Genomic DNA, 26,286 nt, shown 5'->3' on the forward strand with positions numbered 1-26,286 from the left:
TGGTAGTACATTGCACAATTGTGTGTACTTACCATTTTGAATAAATTCTTCCATTTTTTCTTTGAAAGGTTGGAGGTCCTGCTCTGATGACTTCTGGCAAACAAGTGTGATTTCTTTCTCACATGCTAAAAGATAGATTGACAATCAAGAAAGTATTAATTTTTGAAACGAGCTCTCTTGTCAAAGTTACATCATTAATGTAAGTTTCAAAACTAAATGCTTTCAACAACAATTCAGAAATTATATAACTTGTGGCAAAATTGAACAAATGACAAAACATATGTAAGGAAGGTTCTCTGTGCTGATGTGGCACTCTGCAGTACAATACACATGCCTAAAATGGACTACTATCATATTTTAATCAGGAACGAAAACAGAAGTTGCTGGAAAAGCTCAGAAGGTCTGGCAAGAAACTGTGAAGTAAAATCAGAGTTGATGTTTCATGTCCGGTGACACTTCCTCAGAAACATTAACTCTGAATTTTCTTCACAGAAGTTGCCAGACATGTTGAGATTTTCCAGCAACTTCTGTTTTTGTACTTGATTTACAGCATCTGCAGTGCTTTCGGTTTTCATCATATTATAATGTTCTTCCTCCAAACCCCATTATTTCCAAAGGATTACTGCCAATTTTTTTGGATAGGTGCATGCAAATACTAGTGATATGATGAACTGGGCTTGGTATACTCCATTTTTTCCATTTTGTAAATCATCCTCTGTTCATTCACAGTCACTCAACAACTCAGGACACTTCATCAAAACCACTCACAAACATTATGTGCAAACTTTACTGCAAACGGTCCTTGAGGGAATTGGCAATAAGTGATTGAAAGACCTTGCCAAAGTGTTTGCCAATGTCACATAAGTTTCACGCATGTTTAGTACATTTTAGCACTTAAGAACATAGGCCTGACTGTTCTTGCTTTAACTGATTTGACAGGATCATTAATCTTTTTTCATCTGAGTCAGCATTTGGTATTTTAGAGTGTGATTCTACTTCCTTTTTCATCCTCCTACTGTTCTTCAACTCTCTGTTCTTTACTTGTGCATCTGTTTTAGCAGATTGAGGAGAGGAGGGGAGGGCTGTGTGTTCTACAGTATTCCAGCAGAATTTCCAACAATGTGTGATGCTTCTATAGTTTGGTCACAGCAGGAGAGTATTCCCATAGTATTGTTTCTTTAAGGAGACGGGGAGGTGCGCTCAGCAATTGTTTTTGACACCAAGAAACCATCTGAACAAGTGAGGTACCAAGGAGTTCTCATGAAACTGTACTCAGTGAGGATTAGAGGAGGAATACTTCAGTGACTAGTATCATACTTGTCACATAGGAAAATTGTTGAGATTGTTAGACTATAATTACCTCAGTCCTAGGATCCTGCTGGAGGAAATACTCAAGGTGATCACTTCCTTAATGATGACCCTGTACCATAAGGTCAAAATGTTTACTACAGCTCAATTCATCATTCCAAAAATCCATGCATGCCACAAAACTGGGCCTTGAAGAGTCACATAATGCTTACATCACATGTGCCAATGCCCAACAAGAGTCAATGGCATAACAATTATCTAGCACAACAGAACTAATAACAGAAATGGTGTAGCTATGAAATAATGTGGATTGCCTTGTTTAACCTTTCAATATTCCAGGAGCTGGATAACTTGTGGCTCACTTCCTGACTTTGCAAAGTCCAGCTGCTCACTAAGCCTACCACTCCATTGGTCACTGTATATATGTACTAATGTGGCTAATTAAATACTTTACCTATATTATATCTAGAACGAAAATATCCATCAATTAGGTTTTTTTTAAATGAACATCAAGTTATTGATTTATTGCAACATGTAGAAAATAGGAACAGCAGACCATTAGGCCCTTTGAGTCTACTCCATCATTCAATGCAATCATGGTTGATCATCCAGTACCCTAATGGCATTTTCTCCCCATTCCAATTCCCAAAAATAAAATGAAAACGTACTCTGCACTTCCCTCGATGGTTACAGCTCCAACAGTACCCAAAATGAACAAAACCATCCAGGAGAAAACAATTCTTACTTTCTGCAGCACATCTACTACCTACAGCAGACCATGCCTGGAGAGTATACTTTCTACTAGATACACTTCAACAATTTGCCAATGTCTAACTGACAGCACCACCTAAATTTCCAACAACCTAGGAGAACACGGAACAGATGATTCAAATGAACACTGTCATTATGTCCCGATCCAAGTCACTTACTACACTGAGGCAGACACAATTTTATTGATGTATATAACTGTATCTTCCACATTGCAGTTAAATGTCTGTAACTCCCACCCACCTGAAGTTTCATAAAAGAGTCTGCAGGCAAATTAAAGAAGAAACAACATCATAATCTTCTCAAGCGAAATTACAGACAGGGACAATAGATCCCACTTTGCTGGGAGTGCTCAGAGTCAGAGAACTGATGAAAAGGGGAAGAAACACTCATTGCAGACCTTTAAATGCTGCAACATGTTGCCATTTGCTCTTTGTAAAGTAAAATTCACAGACCAAAGCATTCCCAGTGCCTAGAGCTCACATAGCATATTCAAAATGAACTAACCCTCAAAGACAGTGGGATCAACAGTCAGCATATTGGATGGATGGAAGCCATGCTCAATTGCACAGCTGTTGGGGAACATACCTCAAAAGAAAAATCCAGGCCCCAAACTGAAAGTGCAATAGACAATGGTAGTACAGTAGGGGGTTCATACATTTCACTGGGAACATGGTTTTCTTCTGTACCTTTAAAACTACCACCATTAAATCTGAAACAGTGTCTTCTACATAATAATGTTTTTTTTTTGCATACACTCAATAAAACAAAGCCATAAAATTGATGAAATTATGCAGCCCTTGCCTTCCACAGCAACAGCAACAAATAGACTTCACATCATGTTTCAGCTTCTAAGGTATTTAATGATTTCCCTTACATACCTGTCAGAACCTCCTACAGAGCTGGCTAAAAATGCCAGCAGCTGAGAATGATTTAAACAACCCACGTATGACTAATGACACATTGTACCCTAAGCATGTGGTCTCACTATGACTACCTACATACAATCTTGCATTAAGCATGTGGTAGGCATGTTTCAATTTTCTTGTCAAACCTTGAAACATTGTTGCCATCCAGAATTTAAAACATTTTATCCCTCAAGCTGAAGTGTCAAGTTAACTTTTCCTATGCGTTTACTTTTATGGCTTGTTACAACCAGTAGTGGTAGACCACACTGTTGCTCACTCACCCAGCCACTCCATTAGTCACAATATATATTTGCATGCTTTACCCAGTTATCAATGTGGCCAATTAAATACTTTAACGATATTAGGTTTACAACAAAATAATCTATCAATCAGGTTTCTTTAATTAATGTCAACATTATTGTTTTATTGCAAAACATAGAAAATAACAGCAGTTGATCATTTGGCCCTTTGAGTTTGCCCCATCATTCAATGCAATCATGGTTGATCATCCAGTACCCTGTTTGCACTTTCTCCCACAACCAACTACCAAAATATGAAGTAGGCACTGAAATGTTGCAGTTAATTGGTCTCTTAAGAAGCTCAACACCTATTAATTATTGATTCGAAATGGCTGGCAAACACGCAATTTCAGCACTTGTTCAGCTTCCATATGATCAGAGACCGGCAGGATGATGACTGATTACTCAGCCAATGGCATCACACCATCTTTTATAAAAGTGAAGGGCTCAGTCATCTTCCTCCTTAGCCCCATGCCTTTCCCACCCCAATGTGCAGCCATATGATTGATACTGGAGTTTTTTTTCCCCCCCTCTAGTGGTAGTGATTATTTTAAGTTCCTCTCTCCGTTTTGGCTCTGGGATCTATACTATCCTTGTGATTTGGTATGTGTCTTCTACTGTGATATGTTCAAACCTTTTGTCATTTACTTGCTTCCCATTATTAATTCCTCAGCCTCACCCTCTATAGATCAATGCTCAGTTTAACTGTTCTCCTTTCTTCTATATAAAGAGAAGATTTTACATTTCCAACCAATATTATCTCCTCTTACCAATTTGTCCCTCCTCATTTATTTCTTAGTCATCCTCTGTTGGTTTCTAACTATTCCCAATCTTCCACTAACATTTGTAGTATTTACATGTTTTCTTTCAACTTGATATCATCTTTAACTTCCTCAGTTAGCCATGAACAGGGCATGCTTCTCACCTTTATTTCTCAATAGAATATATCTTTGCTAATAGCTATGAAATGTCTGCTTAGTTGTCCATCACAGATTTTCTAGCAACAAATCCATTAACCTATCTTTCCATTACACTTTAATCAATTCTATCTTGTATACTTGTACCTTTTAAGTTTAAGACAATAGTTTCAGACCTTCAACTTCAAACTGAAAGTGAAATTCTACTATGTTATGATTAATCTTATGTGAAAGATCATTTATTATAAGATTTGTTATTCTTGGTCTTATTCAACATTACCAGGTCTAAAATAACCTGTTTTCTTGTTAGATCCACAAAATATTGTTCTTAGAAACTGTCCTGAATACATTTTGAAAGTCATCCTCCGAGATGATGTTACCAATTTGATTCATCCAATCTGTATGAAGATTAAAGTTTCACATGACCATTGTAGTATCTTTCTTACAAGTTCCCATTGCTTTTTGATACTCTATCAGTATGGCTATGATCAGAAGGCCAATAAGCTACTCCCAGCAGTGACTTCTGTCTTTTGTTATTGCTTATTTGGGGGCGGCACAGTGGCTCAGTGGTTAGCACTGCTGCCTCTGTGCTAGAGACCTGGGTTTGATTCCACATTTGGGGACTGTGTGTGGAGTTTGCACATTCTCCCCATGTCTGTGTGGGTTTCGTCCCAATACTCTGGTTTCCTTCCACAGTCCAAAGATTGACCATACTAAATTAGACATAGTATTCAGGGCTGTGTAGATTAGGTGGGTTATAGAGGATGCATCTGGGTAGGGTTGGGCCAAAGGGCCTGTTTCCATACTGTCGGGATTCTATGACTCTTATTTCTATTTCTTATTTCCACTAAAGTGATTCTACATTTTGATTTTCCAAACCAAAGCAATTTCTCTCTCACGAGAGTACATCATTTATTAAGAGTATGCCCACTTCCTTTTCCTTTCTTCCTGTTCTTTCTAAAGGTCAAGCATTCTTGGTAACAGTGAATCAGGCAGCATCCATGGAGAGAAAGCAAGCTAACATTTTGTCTAAGAGTTAGTAGGAACTGCAGATGCTGGAGAATCTGAGATCACAAGGTGTAGAGGTGAATGAACACAGCAGGCCAATCCACATCAGAGGAGAAGGAAGGCTGACATTTCAGGCCTAGAACCTTCTTTAGAAAAGATTTTCGGAAAACTGATTTTCTGAAGAAGGCTCTAGGCCCGAAATGCCAGCCTTCCTGCTCCTCTGATGCTGATTGGGCTGCTGTGTTCATCCAGCTCTGCACCGTGTTATCTAACATTTTGTCTAGATGATCCTCCATCAGAGCTCTGATGAAGGATCATCGAGATTCAAAAAGTTTGCTTGCTTTCTCTCCATGGATGCTGCCTGACCTGCTACAATCTCCAGCATTATTTGCCTTCAGTACAAATTCCAGCATCTGCAGCAATTTACTCCTACAAATACTTTGGATCTCAGTTTGGTAAAGTCTCTGCAGTGGCTATCAGAATATTCTCCTTTATGTTTGTTTGTGCTATTACTTCATCCATTTTGTCATCCAGCTGCATTCTGATAAAATAAAATCCCTTTCATACTGCTCTCCCTAACCCCTGTTTCTGACTGTATTTGCTATTGCATTCTAATGGTCAGCTCTGTCCTGGTTCTGACATAACCTGATTGCCATGACCTACCGCACTGCTGTACCTGGTGCCTTTTTCGTTAATCTTCCACATCCCTGCTCACAAAAAAAACTTCCTTGCTTCTACATCTTAGCTCAAAGGCCTCTCTAAAGCCTTCAGCTTTTGTATATGATTCACTAATAAACTGTCATTTGATTTTTAGTACAATTAAGGAGATTGCAGAGGCCTGAGCTACACTTACATGCAAAGCATTACATCTCATGGCTTTTAAGAAGGATATTTTTGCTATTATTTACTCGGGTACTGTGAAAGCAGACCACAACCCACTTTTTTCTGCTGTAGTGGTCCCAGTGCTTCAAAATAGAGAAAGCAAATTCAGCGATTTATAATGAACTCAATGTCCGATTAACATCTAGTTATTACTTACGCATACATTTTCAATAGGGCTTACAGACAACAAGTCGAGCATTTTTTCTATTTCAATACTTTTGAGCACAGGAACATTTCTGGGCCCCAATACCAATCATTGCAGCAGTGGTCCCATTGGTGAAATTTTGCTGGAGGGAACCAATTAGAAGGCTGCCTCCATCATCTAATCTGGGACAGTCTGGAGGCCAGAGTTTACCACATCATAGACCATTGCGAGTGTGACCAATAACTGACTGGTGAGAATGTTGCTGAGAGCCAAACAGCATATTCAGCAGGAGCTAATGGAGATCTCATCATTACACAGCAACAGCTACCACTGTATCAGTCCCATGTCAGGCCTATCAATCTTCAGGAGATCCCAGTGCAATGGGAAGCCTCTGCCCTTGAAAGACAATACCCATGCCATTTTGTTCAGCTATGCTTTGAAAAGCTTTCAATCTGACTTCTTCCTGCACAGCCAGCAAAGCACTGATAGAACTGGGGACTTATACAATGCTCAGGGGATGGCATTGTTATGGTAAAGTTGGCCCCAAATGGCTCAATAAATGTTTTAATTGGTATGCTTCTGCTGCAGGGTTGGTTGCCATTACTTCTGCAAACCAGTCTCCAGGAAAAAACTGCAAAGGAGCCAGGAATACATCAGAAACTTGGCAATTTTTTTTGAGAAATTTTGCCTGAAGCACTTTCCCCACTGGGCCGGAAACATTCTGCTCCAAATGTTTACCCTGTTAATTTATAATAATAATATTCATTTAACTGTATGCTTTAACATGAACATTTTTAGCCAGCCAACGAGTGTGAACCAAAATAGTGGATGAGAATTTTAGGATTGAAATAGAATTAACATTGCAAGAGGGAGTTAGTGGAGTCAAATATCAGTCGAGCCTAGACAGCTAAGGCCACAATAAATATTACAGCAACTTCAAGTAATACAGTAAAGAAAATGTGAAAATATTATACATTTTCATCCCTTCTAGGGTTGATATTCCAGGGCATGGTACTGAGATTACAACATTGGAACACGTGTTAGTCACATGTGAGGAAACTATGGGCAATCATTGCAGCCTCCTGAAAGACTTGGGCGATGATGAGAACGTTGGGTGAGAATTCAATCCAGGACCTTCTTGGTCTTGAGAACAAACAAACTCCTTTCTCAACCAAATGCTAATATTTGCTATGAAGTGGCAAGAGGCCTATTGTAAAGTATTAGCATGCATTAATATCTTATTATAACTAAACTGCACCTTATTAAGATGCAGTTTCTCCATTCTCCTACTCTCCTAAGTAGAACTTAAGCATTGTTCATGATCGAGAACTCTCAAGAACATGAATGTATGTTTGCCCTGAGAAATTTTCAATTGGCAGCAGGAATCAAATTAGTTAAAATCATGATATGACTGATCAAGGTACAAACATACAAAGACTAACAGGACAAGGAATATTTGGCTTAGTTCAGCTGGTCATGGAACAACTAGTGAAAGGACAACCAGCTGAAGATTTCAGAGAACTCCCTGGGATTATGGCAAAACAAACCAGAAGCCAGAATTCATCAAGTTTAGATCTGCTAGTATTAGAAATTTTTATCATACTCTTAGATAGATGGAAACCAGTGACTACAGTGGATTGGTATAGTGGATTTTTTACTGCTATTAAAACTGAAAGGAGTTTAGGCTGCAAGGGTCAGTAAGGTTTCAGAACCTCAAGAAATCAGATAGCCGCTGAATAGTATACTCTACTTGAGCTCACAGATGAATCTTTAACTGATGTAACTCATCACAGTGAACAAGAGTAACAACAGATATAATTCTGATGTCAGATACTGAGAAGACATAAGTACAAGTAGAATTTACCATTTCCTTTTAATCCCAGAAAGAACCCTCAGTGTCAGTGACAAGAGCTAATGCCAAACCAATCCTCAAATGGAGCTGAGAGGGTGAAAATGTTGTTTTCACCAGTAATGCAATTACTGAGGTTGAATAAAAATGTCCAACTTAATGATTAAGTTGAGGCGAAGAGTCTACTCAGTTCAGAACAGATTTACAAGTAGATTGAGAATATTTTTGCTGACACAGATTGAAAATGGAGACCACCACTGAGAAGAGATAACCAATTTTCAAAGATTTAGGACGCTGTCAAGAAGTAGTTGCCTGTTTGAACTATCCAGGATACTATGAGGGAGAAACTGTGTGGTCTGGTGATGTAGGATACTGGAAAACAATGCTTGTTTCAACAGTCCAGTGAGTATCTATGAAGGAAATTTATGAAATTAAATGTCCTATATATATTATAATGAAGTAACTGCCTATATCAGTGAGAAAGACATTCTCTATAAAAGAAATTCTTGATGTTTTTCGTCCGTCTGTTTCAAGGGACTTTTAGACCTAAGGAACAATATCAAAGTGAACAGTTTTCAACCCAAAGATCTACCAATCTTTCAAGACTGAAGAAAATTCAGTTTGGAGTATAGTGTAAATGCCAGACTCCCTGAATTTGTGCAGTCAGATACTTGGGGATAGGGTTAAAATCAACTAATCACATGATTGTGTAAAATTTATAATGGGAGAAAAAGGTTGGACAGAAATGCTAAGGTTGTCAAATTAATATGACACACCAAGTGGTTCTTCCCCATAATGTGTAAGAAAGTTTATTGTATTAATATAACTTGTAAATAGCTGCGATCATGCAAACAGCTACATTTTGTTTAAGGCAAGTATGGCTTTTCGTTTGATTACCTTGTGGTTTTCCTCTACTACATTAGATCAAGCCTGCCCTGCAGATCCTTAACAGAAAATAAAGTGGTGGTAGCAAATATCCTGGATAGCTCATATAGCTGGTGTCTAGTGGTGTGGGTTTGTGGATTTACAACATGGGATTTGTTGGCAATGGAATTGGCATTTGTGACATAGGCTGATTATCAGGCTGTTGAACCTTTCAACATTTCCCAACTATTTCCCCAAGGAATTAAAGAAAGTCTTCAAAACAAACTCAAACTGATCCTATTTCTTGACTTGCTGAGCCATGGCCCAATCAATCTCCTGTTTTATGCTTCCCATTGTTATCAGGACTACCTGGAAAATTATGTTCCCAACTGTGACCACTTTGTAACATTGCCACTTTAATCACTTTAATGGCTTTTCAATTAAATCTATTCAATTCAGAGTTATTAATTACCTTGGGCCTATCTAATGGTTAGTAGTAGAGGAAACACCAATGTACCGTATTTACAGAGGAAGACCAGTTCTAGGATGGCTTACTGCATGATAAAAATGAGTACAACATTTTTATTGATCATGCATAATTACTAGGATTCGAGAATGCTGGTTCAGATCAATTATGCACTCTTTTAAAGCTAGGATAGAACTTCTACTCTCAGTAGAATGAGTAGAGTCTATGTAACATGAACATTATCGTCTTTGGCACTATTATCTGATACAACATCTCACCTTAAGCTAGTTTTCTTCATATTTAAACAAACATGTGTACAACTAACAACATTTTTAACTGCCTCATCTTCCCTAAGTCTCTGACTTCACAAACACAGGCACTTTTTTTTCCAGGTAAACTGGACATCTCTCTGTTTTTCACAGTCTAAAACATTAAGCGATTATTTTTACATACATTTTTAAAGAAAGTTCTCTGGCTGCAGCCTTTTACCACTGAAATCACAGATTACTGCATCCCAGACCTTTTAAAGCTTGAGTTTCCCTTAATATTTCTTCTGTTGGACTCTTTCATTCAATTTCTTTATATTTTCTTTTCCACTGCTCAGATAAATTTGGAGGTGTTCTGAATTCTGCTGCCTCAGTATAAATTTAACCCCTGGTCCCTTCACCAAGCCTTGCAGCTGTACCTTGTGAAGTAGGTTCTGGTTGGCAGCAGGGCTCACTGTGAGAGGTGAAAACTGTCTTTTTCATCTTGCCTTTCTTTTATAAGGTCTTTGCTCCTATTTACCAAGACATTTTCCACGTATTTCCCTTATAAATAACTGATTTTACTCCTGAAGGCTCCTGTTCCTACCGCGCCACCTGCCTTTTTCTAAATATGGCAGCCTCTTCTTTATCTCCTTAAGTCAGACTCTTTTCCCTGTACTTCCTACCTCTTCTTGTTGAAGGTTTGACTTTTGAGTATTGAGTTTTCCATGTTGCTGACTCCATGGCTTCTGTATTTTCTTGGTCTGTCAGTAATCACAACTCAGCTGCTGACTGACTGTTCCTTCTTAAACTTCAGATGCTCTTAAAGTGGCAAACTTATTTGCTTCAAGGTTTGTTTTTACCTTTTGAATTTCTTTTCCTCACAGCAGGATTCATATCCACACCACTATAATCATGTGTTATTGACCTCTTTAGAACCATTACTTTAAGCAACACACAACTATTGGGTCCTCCCACTTTCCACTTTTTAAAAAACTGCCAATAAAGGCCATGAGTTGACATATGTGTGTCCCAGCTGAATGTCTGTGCTTTTTACTGCACTCCAAGTGAATTAGTCAATATCAACGATTACACAACATTCTTTAATTGTTCTCCTATTTATTCCAATGCTGTTACAATCAGAAAATTCTTAGGAAGCAGTCGCCAGCTGTAGACATAATAATTTCATTATCTTAGGACCAATCTAAAGGTTACGACTTATCAGGGTCAAAATGATAATTGTTTTGTTACTGTACATAAATCTTGAATATTGTGCAGACCTTAAACAATGACTGACTGAAATCATTAACAAATAACACGGAATGCTACACATGGAAGTGACCGAAATCTCATTCCTTACTATTTGCAGTAAACAACAAAATAGTGATCTAATTTGTGCCATAAACCAAAACATCTTCCTTAGCAATTAAATACACATTTAAGCAGACATCAAAGACATGAAAGAACAGTTTGATAAGGAATTATCTATGATGTCAAAGAGGTTTATGATAGGAAGCTTTGTATGAAAAGAAAAACAACCAGGATGAATGCACAGAGATAATAAAATGTGAGGCTGGATGAACACAGCAGGCCAAGCAGCATCTCAGGAGCACAAAAGCTGACGTTTCGGGCCTAGACCCTTCATCAGAGAGGGGGATGGAGGGAGGGAACTGGAATAAATAGGGAGAGAGGGGGAGGCGTACCGAAGATGGAGAGTAAAGAAGATAGGTGGAGAGGGTGTAGGTGGGGAGGTAGGGAGGGGATAGGTCAGTCCAGGGAAGACGGACAGGTCAAGGAGGTGGGATGAGGTTAGTAGGTAGCTGGGGGTGCGGCTTGGGGTGGGAGGAAGGGATGGGTGAGAGGAAGAACCGGTTAGGGAGGCAGAGACAGGTTGGACTGGTTTTGGGATGCAGTGGGTGGGGGGGAAGAGCTGGGCTGGTTGTGTGGTGCAGTGGGGGGAGGGGATGAACTGGGCTGGTTGAGGGATGCAGTGGGGGAAGGGGAGATTTTGAAACTGGTGAAGTCCACATTGATACCATATGGCTGCAGGGTTCCCAGGCGGAATATGAGTTGCTGTTCCTGCAACCTTCGGGTGGCATCATTGTGGCAGTGCAGGAGGCCCATGATGGACATGTCATCAAGAGAATGGGAGGGGGAGTGGAAATGGTTTGCGACTGGGAGGTGCAGTTGTTTGTTGCGAACTGAGCGGAGGTGTTCTGCAAAGCGGTCCCCAAGCCTCCGCTTGGTTTCCCCAATGTAGAGAAAGCCGCACCGGGTACAGTGGATGCAGTATACCACATTGGCAGATGTGCAGGTGAACCTCTGCTTAATGTGGAATGTCATCTTGGGGCCTGGGATGGGGGTGAGGGAGGAGGTGTGGGGACAAGTGTAGCATTTCCTGCGGTTGCAGGGGAAGGTGCCGGGTGTGGTGGGGTTGGAGGGCAGTGTGGAGCGAACAAGGGAGTCACGGAGAGAGTGGTCTCTCCGGAAAGCAGACAGGGGTGGGGATGGAAAAATGTCTTGGGTGGTGGGGTCGGATTGTAAATGGCGGAAGTGTCGGAGGATAATGCGTTGTATCCGGAGGTTGGTAGGGTGGTGTGTGAGAACGAGGGGGATCCTCTTGGGGCGGTTGTGGCGGGGGCGGGGTGTGAGGGATGTGTCGCGGGAAATGCGGGAGACGCGGTCAAGGGCGTTCTCAATCACCGTGGGGGGGAAGTTGCTGTCCTTAAAGAACTTGGACATCTGGGATGTGCGGGAGTGGAATGTCTTATCGTGGGAGCAGATGCGGCGGAGGCGGAGGAATTGGGAATAGGGGATGGAATTTTTGCAGGAGGGTGGGTGGGAGGAGGTGTATTCTAGGTAGCTGTGGGAGTCGGTGGGCTTGAAATGGACATCAGTTACAAGCTGGTTGCCTGAGATGGAGACTGAGAGGTCCAGGAAGGTGAGGGATGTGCTGGAGATGGCCCAGGTGAACTGAAGGTTGGGGTGGAAGGTGTTGGTGAAGTGGATGAACTGTTCGAGCTCCTCTGGGGAGCAAGAGGCGGCGCCGATACAGTCATCAATGTACCGGAGGAAGAGGTGGGGTTTGGGGCCTGTGTAGGTGCGGAAGATGGACTGTTCCACGTAACCTACAAAGAGGCAGGCATAGCTGGGGCCCATGCGGGTGCCCATGGCCACCCCCTTAGTCTGTAGGAAGTGGGAGGAGTCAAAAGAGAAGTTGTTGAGTGTGAGGACGAGTTCCGCTAGGCGGATGAGAGTGTCGGTGGAGGGGGCCTGGTCGGGCCTGCGGGACAGGAAGAAGCGGAGGGCCTTGAGGCCATCTCCATGCGGAATGCAGGTGTACAGGGACTGGACGTCCATGGTGAATATGAGGTGTTGGGGGCCAGTGTCCGTGACACCACCCACGCCCTCCACCTCCTCCAGGACTTCCAATTCCCTGGCCCCCAACACCTCATATTCACCATGGACGTCCAGTCCCTGTACACCTGCATTCCGCATGGAGATGGCCTCAAGGCCCTCCGCTTCTTCCTGTCCCGCAGGCCCGACCAGGCCCCCTCCACCGACACTCTCATCCGCCTAGCGGAACTCGTCCTCACACTCAACAACTTCTCTTTTGACTCCTCCCACTTCCTACAGACTAAGGGGGTGGCCATGGGCACCCGCATGGGCCCCAGCTATGCCTGCCTCTTTGTAGGTTACGTGGAACAGTCCATCTTCCGCACCTACACAGGCCCCAAACCCCACCTCTTCCTCCGGTACATTGATGACTGTATCGGCGCCGCCTCTTGCTCCCCAGAGGAGCTCGAACAGTTCATCCACTTCACCAACACCTTCCACCCCAACCTTCAGTTCACCTGGGCCATCTCCAGCACATCCCTCACCTTCCTGGACCTCTCAGTCTCCATCTCAGGCAACCAGCTTGTAACTGATGTCCATTTCAAGCCCACCGACTCCCACAGCTACCTAGAATACACCTCCTCCCACCCACCCTCCTGCAAAAATTCCATCCCCTATTCCCAATTCCTCCGCCTCCGCCGCATCTGCTCCCACGATAAGACATTCCACTCCCGCACATCCCAGATGTCCAAGTTCTTTAAGGACAGCAACTTCCCCCCCACGGTGATTGAGAACGCCCTTGACCGCGTCTCCCGCATTTCCCGCGACACATCCCTCACACCCTGCCCCCGCCACAACCGCCCCAAGAGGATCCCCCTCGTTCTCACACACCACCCTACCAACCTCCGGATACAACGCATTATCCTCCGACACTTCCGCCATTTACAATCCGACCCCACCACCCAAGACATTTTTCCATCCCCACCCCTGTCTGCTTTCCGGAGAGACCACTCTCTCCGTGACTCCCTTGTTCGCTCCACACTGCCCTCCAACCCCACCACACCCGGCACCTTCCCCTGCAACCGCAGGAAATGCTACACTTGTCCCCACACCTCCTCCCTCACCCCCATCCCAGGCCCCAAGATGACATTCCACATTAAGCAGAGGTTCACCTGCACATCTGCCAATGTGGTATACTGCATCCACTGTACCCGGTGCGGCTTTCTCTACATTGGGGAAACCAAGCGGAGGCTTGGGGACCGCTTTGCAGAACACCTCCGCTCAGTTCGCAACAAACAACTGCACCTCCCAGTCGCAAACCATTTCCACTCCCCCTCCCATTCTCTTGATGACATGTCCATCATGGGCCTCCTGCACTGCCACAATGATGCCACCCGAAGGTTGCAGGAACAGCAACTCATATTCCGCCTGGGAACCCTGCAGCCATATGGTATCAATGTGGACTTCACCAGTTTCAAAATCTCCCCTTCCCCCACTGCATCCCTCAACCAGCCCAGTTCATCCCCTCCCCCCACTGCACCACACAACCAGCCCAGCTCTTCCCCCCCACCCACTGCATCCCAAAACCAGTCCAACCTGTCTCTGCCTCCCTAACCGGTTCTTCCTCTCACCCATCCCTTCCTCCCACCCCAAGCCGCACCCCCAGCTACCTACTAACCTCATCCCACCTCCTTGACCTGTCCGTCTTCCCTGGACTGACCTATCCCCTCCCTACCTCCCCACCTACACCCTCTCCACCTATCTTCTTTACTCTCCATCTTCGGTACGCCTCCCCCTCTCTCCCTATTTATTCCAGTTCCCTCCCTCCATCCCCCTCTCTGATGAAGGGTCTAGGCCCGAAACGTCAGCTTTTGTGCTCCTGAGATGCTGCTTGGCCTGCTGTGTTCATCCAGCCTCACATTTTATTATCTTGGAATCTCCAGCATCTGCAGTTCCCATTATCTCTGAATGCACAGAGAACCTGAATTGAGTAACAGCATTGATTCAGAACACAAATAAAACTGTAATCAGCATTTGTTGTGAAGTATGTTTCCTATAAACAGATGATTCATTTCCAAATGTATTATTTACATCATAGAGTGCTGATTTATGTGTATTATTCTTTGCTCCGTGAAAATTTATTTGGGAGATCCTTAACTTTACAACATCAGATTTGCTTGCATAAATCAATTTTGCAGGCGCCAGTTCAGTTTTTATCAAACTGAGAACAGTGAAATTCTGGCAAGGCCTAATGTAAAATAATCAAAGACAACAAGATGAGCACTGTTTTGAAACAGAGTGAACAGTCTAAAAGAGATTATTTGGGATTGCTAACTAAGATTTCAGTTTGATGCATGATATCACTTTCCACTGGCTCGAGGAAGAAATTGAGCTGAGCAGTGCTCACATTTTAGGTGCTAACAGGTCTCCTAATTGGGTGTTCGACAGGAGAGCACACTTCGTACACCAGTAGTTTGTGTGTGTAGATGCATCCAATGATCAACAGCTCCACTGGAGCAGGTAGAACATGGTGTCGAGCATTGTGCAATTTGATTTGTCACTCCTACTGGTGTTTTCATATGTCATTCTCAAACTACTGCCCTTTCTTGAATTTCTGGAGCTGAAAGTAGGTACAATTACACAAAGAACTCTTTTACCTGGGTTACTTCAAGAAAGCACTCCAACTGTGTTGGTTGCTAGTACATGCCTCCTGGCTACTGTTACAGTTCCATGTGTCTTCAAAATTGTGTTTTATTTGTTTCAAGTTTCATGTCTAAAGGGAATGACCTTTGGGAGCTAAAGCATTTTTGTGGTGGTTTAAAAGCCTGAGCTGAAATGAGCTGTTTCCTGACATGGATGTCCTGAGGAAGCCTTCCCTTTGGTATTGAGCAGGTCTAGGGGAATGAAGAGAAGAGGACTGACAGCGAGGTGAAGGAAGAGGAGGGAAGAATCATGCTGAACAAGGGGTCATAGCTATCCAGGGCTGTGTGGAGCAGTCCTTTTACCTTCATATCAGCAATGACAAATGATTCAGTTGACTTCACTTTTGAAAAGATGCCAAGACTAAAATCTGCCAATTATTGTTGCCTGACGCCTCAAAACAATGCAAGAACTATATTCTTGTGAGTCCCGAGATGATTGTATGTCTTAGCATTTATATGGCTGTCTCCTTCCAGGCTACTGCTGCTGATATTAAAACAATCTTGCAGCTTGCCCTACACTGTTCGGTAAGGAAGGCCCACTGAGTCTCTCTTCACCTCATCCTTCTTACTAGAAACAAACAGACTGGGTGAACACAAGAACTTGCTTCAAGTGCAGCCTTTCCCACTGTACATAATGCACTTGACAAAACAAAGTTTGTTTTACGTGCACCTCACATGAACTTGGCAATTTTCGTGGACTGAAATGAATTTCACTCCTTCAAGGTGCAGTTAATATGTGTCAATGAGCAATGCCTAATCAGAGGAATGGCATTATCCTGACGGTAATCACAATTGCTTCATTTTACAACAGTCCTTTGTGCCTGAATGTGAGCCACCATTATAAATTTGAGTTTGGTTGCTGGGTGACAGGAGACATTTACGCGTTAGATAGAGTGTCATGGTTCCATTCTCAGACCCACAAAAATGGCCAACACATGTAGATAAAGAACTATAGAATGGTTGCAGCACTGAAGGTGGCTCTACAGCCCATCTTGCCTGTGCCAGCCCTCTACAAATGCAACTCAGCCAAGTCCACTCTCGCCCCTTTTCCCTGTAGACTTGTAAATGTTTTCTCTCTAAGCAGTTATCCAAAACCCTTTTGAAAGCCCTTATTGAATCTGCCTCCACTAAGCTCTCTTGCCCATTTCTATACCAAGTAAAGGAACAATTAAAAGGCAGAAAGTACCTCTGACTCACTATTATGGAATATATGAACTTATTTGAGGGACACAATTGTGCCCAGTAGTCAAATTCCCTTTATATTGCATGCTACCAAGCAAAGAAAAAGATTGGTAAATGAGGAATAGGAAAGGCAAGAATAGGGAGCCATGGATGACAGGTGAAATTGTGAGACTAGCCAAGAGAAAAAAGGAAGCATACATGAGGTCTAGGCCGCTGAAGACAGACAAAGCTTTGCAAGAATATCAGGAATGTAGAGCGAATCTGAAACGAGGGATTAAGAGGGCTAAGACAGGTCATGAGATATTGCTGGCAAACATGGGTAAGGAAACTCCCAAAGCCTTTTATTCATATACAAAGAGCAAGAGGGTAACTAGAGAAAGGATTGGCCCACTTAAGGACAAAGAAGGAAAATTATGCGCTGAGTCAGAGAAAATGGGTGACATTCTTAACGAGTACTTTGCATCGGTATTCACCAAGGAGAGGGACATGACGGATGTTGAGGTTAGGGATAGATGTTTGCTTAGTCTAGGTCATGTTGACATAAGGAAGGAGGAAGTGTTAGGTATCCTAAAAGACATTAAGGTGGACAAGTCCCCAGGTCCGGATGAGATCTATCCCAGGTTTCTGAGGGAAGCGAGAGAGGAAATAACCGGGGCCCTAACAGATATCTTTGCAGTGTCCTTAGACACGGGTGAGGTCCCAGAGGACTGGAGACTTGCTAATGTTGTCCCCTTGTTTAAAAAGGGCAGCAAGGATAATCCAGGTAATTGTCGACCGGTGAGCCTGACGTCAGTGGTAGGGAAGCTACTGGAGAAGATACTGAGGGATAGGATCTATTCCCATTTGGAAGAAAATGGGCTTAGCAGTGATAGGCAACATGGTTTTGTACAGGGAAGGTCATGTCTTACCAACTTAATAGAATTCTTTGAGGACGTGACAAAGTTGATTGATGAGGGAAAGGCTGTAGATGTCATATACATGGACTTCAGTAAGGTGTTTGATAAGGTTCCCCATGGCAGGCTGATGGAGAAAGTGAAGTCACATGGGGTCCAGGGTGTGCTAGCTAGATGGACAAAAAACTGGCTGGGCAACAGGAGACAGAGGGTAATAGTAGAAGGGAGTTTCTCAAATTGGAGACCTGTGACCAGTGGTGTTCCACAGGGATCTCTGCTGGGACCACTGTTGTTTGTGATATATGTAAATGATTTGGAGGAAGGTGTAGGTGGTCTGATCAGCAAGTTTGCTGATGACACTAAGATTGGTGGATTAGCTGACAGTGAAGAGGACTGTCAGAAATTATAGCAGAATATAGATAGACTGGAGAGTTGGGCAGATAATGGCAGATGGAGTTCAATCCGGGCAAATGCGAGGTGATGCATTTTGGAAGATCAAATTCAAGGGCGAACTATACAGTAAATGGAAAAGTCCTAGGGAAAATTGATGCACAGAGAGATTTGTGTGTTCAGGTCCATTGTTCCCTGAAGGTGACAACGCAGGTCAATAGGGTGGTCAAGAAGGCATATGGCATGCTTTCCTTCATTGAGCAGGGTATTGAGTACAAGAGTTGGCAGTCATGTTGCAGTTGTATAGGACTTTGGTTCGGCCACATTTGGAGTACTGTGTGCAGTTCTGGTTGCCACATTACCAAAAGGATGTGGATGCTTTGGAGAGGGTGCAGAGCAGGTTCACCAGGATGTTGTGTGGTATGGAGGGTGCTAGCTATGAAGAGAGGTTGACTAGACTAGGATTATTTTCATTAGAAAGACGGAGATCGAGGGGGGATCTGATTGAGGTCTACAAAATCATGAGGGGTATAGATAGGGTGGATAGCAAAATGCTTTTTCCCAGCGTGAGGGACTCAATTACTAGGGGTCACGAGTTCAAAGTGAGAGGAGGAAAGTTTAAGGGAGATATGCGTGGAAAGTTCTTTACACAGAGGGTGGTGGGTGCCTAGAACACGTTGCCATAGGAGGTGGTAGATGCAGACACGTTAGCGTCTTTTAAGATATATTTGGACAGGTACATGGATGGATAGGGAGCAAATGGACACAGACCGTTAGAAAATAGATGACAGGTTAGACAGAGGATCTTGATCGGCGGAGGCTTGGAGGGCCGAAGGGCCTGTTCCTGTGCTGTAGGTTTCTTTGTTTCTTTGTCTGAATCTCAGGGAAATGTATCATGATCAAGAACATGACCACTCAAAATCCAGCATTTGCACAGAAGAGAAAGCTGAGGAGTTAAAAGGTTGGCAGTTAGAGAGACCAGTTCAGTAGATAATATGCAGCTCAACTTGAACATCATACCTCTATTGGAAACTACAGGCTCGCTAGCCTGACACTCAGCAGTCAATAAAATGCCAGACAATATTATTAGAACAGTGACAATGGAGGCAGTAAACAAATCTCAACACAATTAGGAAACATGGATCAATAAAACATAATTTTTTTAAAACAAATCATTTCAAGTATTTTCAGATTATAACTAGTAGCATACAAATGTTGGAAATCAGTTGATGTATTTGGATTTTCAAATTGCACTCACCAAATTGCCACATAGGAGGTGATTATACAAAATTAGAGCTCAAGGGACATATTAGCATTTCCTGCCGTATTGGTTAATGTTAAAAAACAGACAGTAGAAGGAAGAAAGAAGTTTGCCTCCCGCCTCCCACCTGTAACTAGTGGATAGCACAAGTATGGTGCTTTGGTCTTAGATATTTATGAAATACATCAATAACTTAGATGACACGATCAAATGAAATATTTTGAAGGATGCCAATAATACAAAGCTAAGTAGAAAAATAACTGGCAAAGATAATGTAAACAGGGCTCCAAAAATTAAGTAACTGCGCAAGAACATGTTGGATGGCATAATATGTGCAGAAATGTGAACCCACATACTGACAGAAGGAAAGTAATTTCGCTCTATTTTAGAGAGAAACTGGAAAATCTATTGTTCAGTGGGATCCTTGAACACAAATTACAACATTTCAAAGGTACAGCAAGCAATTAGGAAAGCAGCTACATTATCCGTTATCACAAAGGGACTGAATTACAAGAATAATGAAGCACAACTGCAACTGGAGAGGCCAAGGTGAGATTTACCTGTAGTATGGTGTGCAGTTTGGTCTACTTAACTAAAGAAGATTACACTTTCCTTAAGAGTGCACAATTAAAATTCCTGGGATAAATGTATCATTCTACATGAAAATGAGTAGATTAATGTCTGGAGTTTAGATGAATGAAAATGATCACATTAAAACATAAGGAATTCTCAAGAGACTGGTAGGGTTAGTGCCAGGAAGATATTTCCCCTGGTTAGAAGTCTAGAGCTATAAGCCACAATCTCAGAATATGGATTTGACCATTTATGGTTGAGAAGAGGAGAGAATTCTTCAAAGCACCATGAACATCTGAAGAGTGTGGATGGGCATTAATTACATTCAAGACAAAGAATGTTTTCGATTCTCAAGGATGAGGTGGATATTGTAACTCAGCCGTTATATTACTGAATGATAAAACGGGTTTGAGATACCCATGGCTTATTGCTGACCCTGTTTCCAATGCTTTTATTTCTGCATCAAAGTGTTTCAAACGTGGACCTGACCTCTCTTTCACAGTTGAGGAATGACTGCTTGAGACCTCAAGAATAGCTGTTTTGCTGAGAGAAGAGTCATTTCAAGTTTCTAGTACCATTAGGAAACCACCTTAGTCACCCACTGTTTAACATTGTCTTAAGTGGGGAGCAGCTCACAGAAGTAGCAGAGCAAGAGGTCAAGCAATTCAGCTAGCACCAAGAGTTGACATAGTTTTAGGAAATAACTATAATATTGGAGGAAAGGGTTTTCTTTATGTATTTCGCTGGCTTTTGCAATGGGAAGTAAAAATGACAACTTTGAAGACTGGTAATAATCCTTTAGCATATTTTAAAAACAAATCTTATAATTACTTCCTTTAACAATTAGGTAAACATTTTCACTGAATTGATACACACAACACTCATACCACCAAAGCATAAAATAAATCTTCTGCACCCTGTAGTAGGGGAAACACTAGTTAAAATTATTTAAATCATTCACATCTGAAGCCAATGCGTCTGTCTGGATAGTTGAGCCTGATGCTTCTTGGGAGTCAGTCTCTAATCACATCTGGTTTAGCTTTAGACTTTCACTGATATTTTGCCAGCAGCCACAACCTTTAATAGCCGCAATAAATTAAAATGACTGTAAAATGTGAAAATAGTACACTAAATGAAATTCAATTCTGGGTACAATCTAAGATTTTTTTTACTGAATATGACATGTAAACAAATAGGTTTAATTTTGCCAATTCAAAAGTTTTGCAGTTTCGCAACCTATTTCGATGTTAGGTTTTACAGAATGCTGTCCATTTTCAAAGCAGAACAGATTAAATTAAATAAAAGGTTTTAAGGTGAAGCTGAAAGCTAAAAGCTGAAGTATCTTATCAATAAGACCCATTTATCTTTTTAATTTATAATTTAGTTGTGGATGTTGCTTACACGTAGGTCCAAGGGACACAGTAGCTACACGTATTGTTGAAAACACGCTGACAGGGGAGACAAGATCAAACACAGATCATATTTCTGCACAAGCTACCAATAGAGAGGGGAGGGCAAGGGTTCTGTGGGAGCCAAGGGATGAGAGAAGATAAGAACACTCCTGTGACCCTCAGTTGAACAAACAACAACTGATGCTTTCCACTACAGTGTTGGGGTCAACAAAAATGTTTTATTGACTGTTTTTGTTTTGTTCCATATATCATTTTACAAATTTATTCAAACAGCAGAATTCTGGTAAAGACTTCAACTTAACAGAGCACAGATATTTTTAAGTTTGCTAGGCATTCAGCCCAAACCCTTTCTTTGAGAAGCTTTCAAATGTTACTTCAAAACATAATTGACAAAAGAAGTTCCAATATTATTGTTTTTCAAAATTACTGTTACAGTTACTTGGGTAAAATATGTATGTACTTTACTTTTTTTAATTATTAAGATTATTTATTGAGTTTCAGCATCACGATATCAAACCATATTCAAAATAGCATCTACTCCTGCATTGGATTTGCTCACTTCAATTTATACCTAATTTCAGGTCTAATTGATTAGCGTACCCTGAATGTTAAAATTGTAATAAACAAACAAAAATCAGTGCAAACAACCAAAGCCTGAGGGAAGGGCTGGACTCAATATATCTTCTTCTTTAATAATGAAAATTAAAGTTAAAACCAACTAACAATCATTCATTGGCATTCTTTTGGTGAGCTTATTAAGATGAGCGTTTGAGTATTGATGAGGCAAAGGATGGCATTAACAAGGGAAGTAACAAACAATGATGAGTGTCAACTGGCATCTCATCACTGCCTCAAAAGAATCTTGCTGCACTATTTATGAAAAAGCATAAGATTGAGTGAATTGACATTGAGATGGGCTTCACCACACATGTAACCCAATTCTGCCACACATCTTATTTCAGCTCACATCACACTGACTTCCTGTAAATTTCAGCCAACAATTTTTGATCTTTAGAATTTATTTTGGTAGTTTAGCAGATTTATGACTATTTTGTGCTTCTGGCATGTTGAGCGTTTGTCTTTGTGCACAAAGTAATTCTTCTGTCTGGCTTACTTTCTGAGCACTCGCTCACTTCAAGCTTATTGGAGACTGTCAATGCCTCTGGCTTGTATCCTTCCGGTCAGTATTGATGTAGCAGGGTGTAAGTTTTCCTTCCTGGGCCATGCCTTTGGTAATAATATTAGGGCATCACAGTGTGAGGGGCACTTCTTGGCTTGTAGCTGTGCAGCTGGGATCTAAACATGGCGCTCATGTTGAGAGCACTACAAAGTTCTGGTAATGGTGAGCATTTGCACCCCTCCTGTCGTACAACTCCCATGGGGATGGGTGCCAAAGAGGTCAGTTGCCTAACTAATAGGATGAAGAGTGGATGATTGTATGCAAAAGTGCATCATTACAGACTAGGTGCAAAGATCTCAAACAGCAAAACATTTTGCCAAAATAAAAGGGAAAATTCAGCCCACAGAAACAGAAAATGCAATGCAGGACTCATCTTTTTCAAAAGCAAAATCTTAAGAATTGCTATAAACATGATTATATTTCCTATTGCACCCAAAGTGCTAGTTATAATTTGAAATTCAATTTGAAGCTGCATTGGCAGAATTGGTCACATACAGCTCTTTATCAGGGGAAGGAAGCCATTATTCTGTTTCAGTGCTGATAGAAAGAGGTGGGTTTAAAGTGTTGAGAACATTCAAGCATGGCATAATGGTGCATGGGATTCACTTAATCTCAGTTTTGCTCATTTTTTATGTTAGCTAATTGCTTTATTCCTCCGTTACTCAATTTCCTGAATACACCACACAGCAACCTCTACCCCCACATAAGTACCATGGTTAATAAATTCATTTTCTTATTACACAACTTGGAAACATCTAACGTTTTACATGTTGAAAAGCTGCAATACCTTCCAGGTCTTTTTTCAACTTCCTAAGATCCTTAGTGAGATCCTCAAATTTAACTTGAGAGGCTCGCAGCAACTCCTGGGGTTCTGGTAATGGATATACACTCCTGTCTGTTCCTGCATCCTGTTAAGCAAGGAGAAAACAACTGTTAAAATTTATCACAGAACCCTTACAATGTGGAAGAGGCTGTTAGGCCCACCAAATCTGCATCAATACTCCAAAGACTATCCCACCCAGAACCAGGCCCTTACTCTATCCCCATTAACCCCACATTTACCATGGCTAATCGACCTAGATGGATACCTGGACACTACGGATCATTTGACACGGCCAGTCCATCTCTACTGCAAATCTTTGGATAGTGGGAGAAAACCGGAGCACTCAGCGGCAATCCATGCAGACATGAGGAGAACATGCAAATTCCACAAGTCACCCAAGACTGGAATTGAACCCAAGTCTCTGACACTGCGAGGCATCAGGTGTAATTTAATGTAATAAGAGAGCAGAAATACAAAGGTGTAATTTTCCTCACCTCCCAACATCTAATTAATGGTCATAAGTACGTTTGCGGAGTGACGGATTTTTCAGAAGGTGGAACTATTACAGTGGGAGCATGGTGGCACTTAATTTTAATATTCAGTTCTGGTTGCTGTCCAACTTGGCACATCACTTCACATAATTTTGGTGTTCAATGTTCCCGGGAAAGAACCATCAGTTTGAAATTCGTGGTGGATACTATTTAAAATATGACAAGGACACTGAACTGTAAAGTTGTATGCTTTCAGCATTTCTCAACCAATATTGTCCTTCCCCAACTCTTCTCTGGTCAGCAGCAATGACTGTACCAACTGATGGAAATAATTTATTTTCTTTGTGGCATCTATGAATTTCCTAAGGAGCCCTCCATGATAAGTCTGATATATCAATGGAAGTATGCTAGGCAGAGCAGGCAGTATAAAGATATCAGTGAATACCTAAGCACCCACATCCATTGGCAGAAGTGAAAATATCTCCCTTTCCTAAACAATGAGCACTAATGGAAATTCACTTCTCAAATGATGCAGGAACAGAAGACTCAGTAACTTGGACTGTGAATGCCAACTCGAATATTAGCTATTTCCTCAGAAGCATACCAAACCAACATGATGTACATTATCAGTAGGTACTAAAGGCATCACTACAGGCTGCCCAAGAGTCAGCATTGTCTAATTAGCTATGCTTGGTCAAATCCACAGCTTCAAAACAATCGGTTGGCACACCAGACTGCACCAGCCGTGGCCTGCAGCCTCTCATTGACACCTCAATTTTCCTGTGCTTTAACTTTATTTTAATATCTCGTACCTTTGTGATGATGATGAGTTGAGACACCGTTAGGATCTCTACAAAAACTTTAACATTTGCTGGACCCCATTTAACACACTCTCCTTCTCAATGTGAAACATCTGGAGTTTTCCTGCCTCACTACTAGCCCAATATATTCAAACATGTAACTGATATAATGCGAGAGTTGACACAGAGATTTGTTGATAAATATCCAGTTTCGTTTAAGTCTGTCATTGCAACAATTACATAGAAATAGGAACATTTCAGCTCTGCATGCTTTAATAAAACTCACTCAAAACAATTCAAATCTGTTTCCCAATTATCATTGAAGCAATGTACCTGAAACTCTCTCCAATTGTAGAGGTGCTTTTTTTCAAGTAAGTATCAAATTAATTTGACACTTATTTTAAAAAACACTTCCACTGAAGGCTTTACTAATTCATACACTTTTTCAGAAAAGATTGATTAAATAAGAAAACAAACTAGGAAGTAACAGTTGTAGTCAATAGGAAGTTAATTGGAACAATTACTTTACTTCGGGTATATTACATTGAATTAGAAAATCTGTTTGGCAAAAGCTCAAAGAAAGATCAAACAATTACCTTGTCAAAATGATGCAAGTAATAGGATGCAACAAAATCCACAAGACTAATTCGATTGTCCTAAAACAGTAAGTAGAGACAAATGCTGTAAAGTAACACTGAAAATTATGTGCAAAACAAAACAGTTTATTTTTCTTGTAATTTTCTATTGTTTGTTAGGTGACCATGAAAAGTACAGTATTTTTTGGTTGAGTTATCAAAGATCATATAGCTTTTTGTTTAAACAGCTCACCACTGGTATAATCACTTTCTTTCAAGTTTTAATTCCGGGTCTTCGCTTCTCGCTGTACAAAATACATACTATTATCATAAAAACAAAAAGTCTTTTGTAGAAATTTTGCAACTAAGAACATAAATAATTTACTTGAAATTCCTGTTTTAAGATTCAGCAAAGAAATTAACAGCTCCTAAAAACTCTGTGGCATGCCATGGAACTCTGCTGGGGACTCCACTAAATTCATAAAGCAAGGCGAGGCCGTTCATTTAAAAGCCTTGTGTATGTTTGGACATTTGCCCTTCCTTGATCCCACCTAATGACAGGCCATCATCAGGAATAACCTGGTTGGATGTGGAGCTGAGTGTGCGGGACAGTGTTGCATTGCACTTACCCACTTCTCAGATACCATTCAGGCTTCCTTACAAAATCAAATTAAGTATATAGCAACATTTTTAAGGAGCCAGGCTGTGTCACAAGCCCAGGGTCTCTCATGTTGGCTTCACAATCAGTGGGGGGATTCTCACATGCTACAAATAATTGAGTATCTGCGCTGACCATAAGTCAAATCCTAAAGAAAAGCTTAAGACATGTGAACTTCTATATTCATCGCCCACTTGTGCCCTAACTTTAGTCGTCAAGCTTAATGACTTCATAAAGACAGACAAAAGTTGTTCCCTCTCAACGATATCCCAAACGTTTGCATACAAAGGCACGGTTCATCTTATCAAACTTCAAGTCAAATATTTAGCTGTTTTATAGACTCCTGTCAAA

At 41.4% G+C, this 26,286-nt stretch overlaps 1 protein-coding gene across 4 annotated transcripts in view; it reads right to left on the bottom strand.

Moving 5' to 3' along the window:
- The window catches only part of fmn1 (formin 1), a 389,228-nt gene that overhangs the window by 122,640 nt on the left and 240,302 nt on the right, over positions 1-26,286 (bottom strand). For all 4 annotated transcript variants that reach the window (XM_048537805.2, XM_048537803.2, XM_048537804.2 and 1 more), the window contains 3 exons: positions 25,299-25,358; positions 23,376-23,496; positions 33-125 (listed from right to left, as the gene is read on the bottom strand). In XM_048537805.2, the coding sequence (XP_048393762.1) occupies positions 33-125; positions 23,376-23,496; positions 25,299-25,358 (274 nt within the window). The remainder of the gene's footprint in view (positions 1-32; positions 126-23,375; positions 23,497-25,298; positions 25,359-26,286) is intronic.

The sequence above is a fragment of the Stegostoma tigrinum genome, chromosome 10 (assembly GCF_030684315.1).
Source record: "Stegostoma tigrinum isolate sSteTig4 chromosome 10, sSteTig4.hap1, whole genome shotgun sequence".
Lineage (NCBI taxonomy): Eukaryota > Metazoa > Chordata > Chondrichthyes > Orectolobiformes > Stegostomatidae > Stegostoma > Stegostoma tigrinum.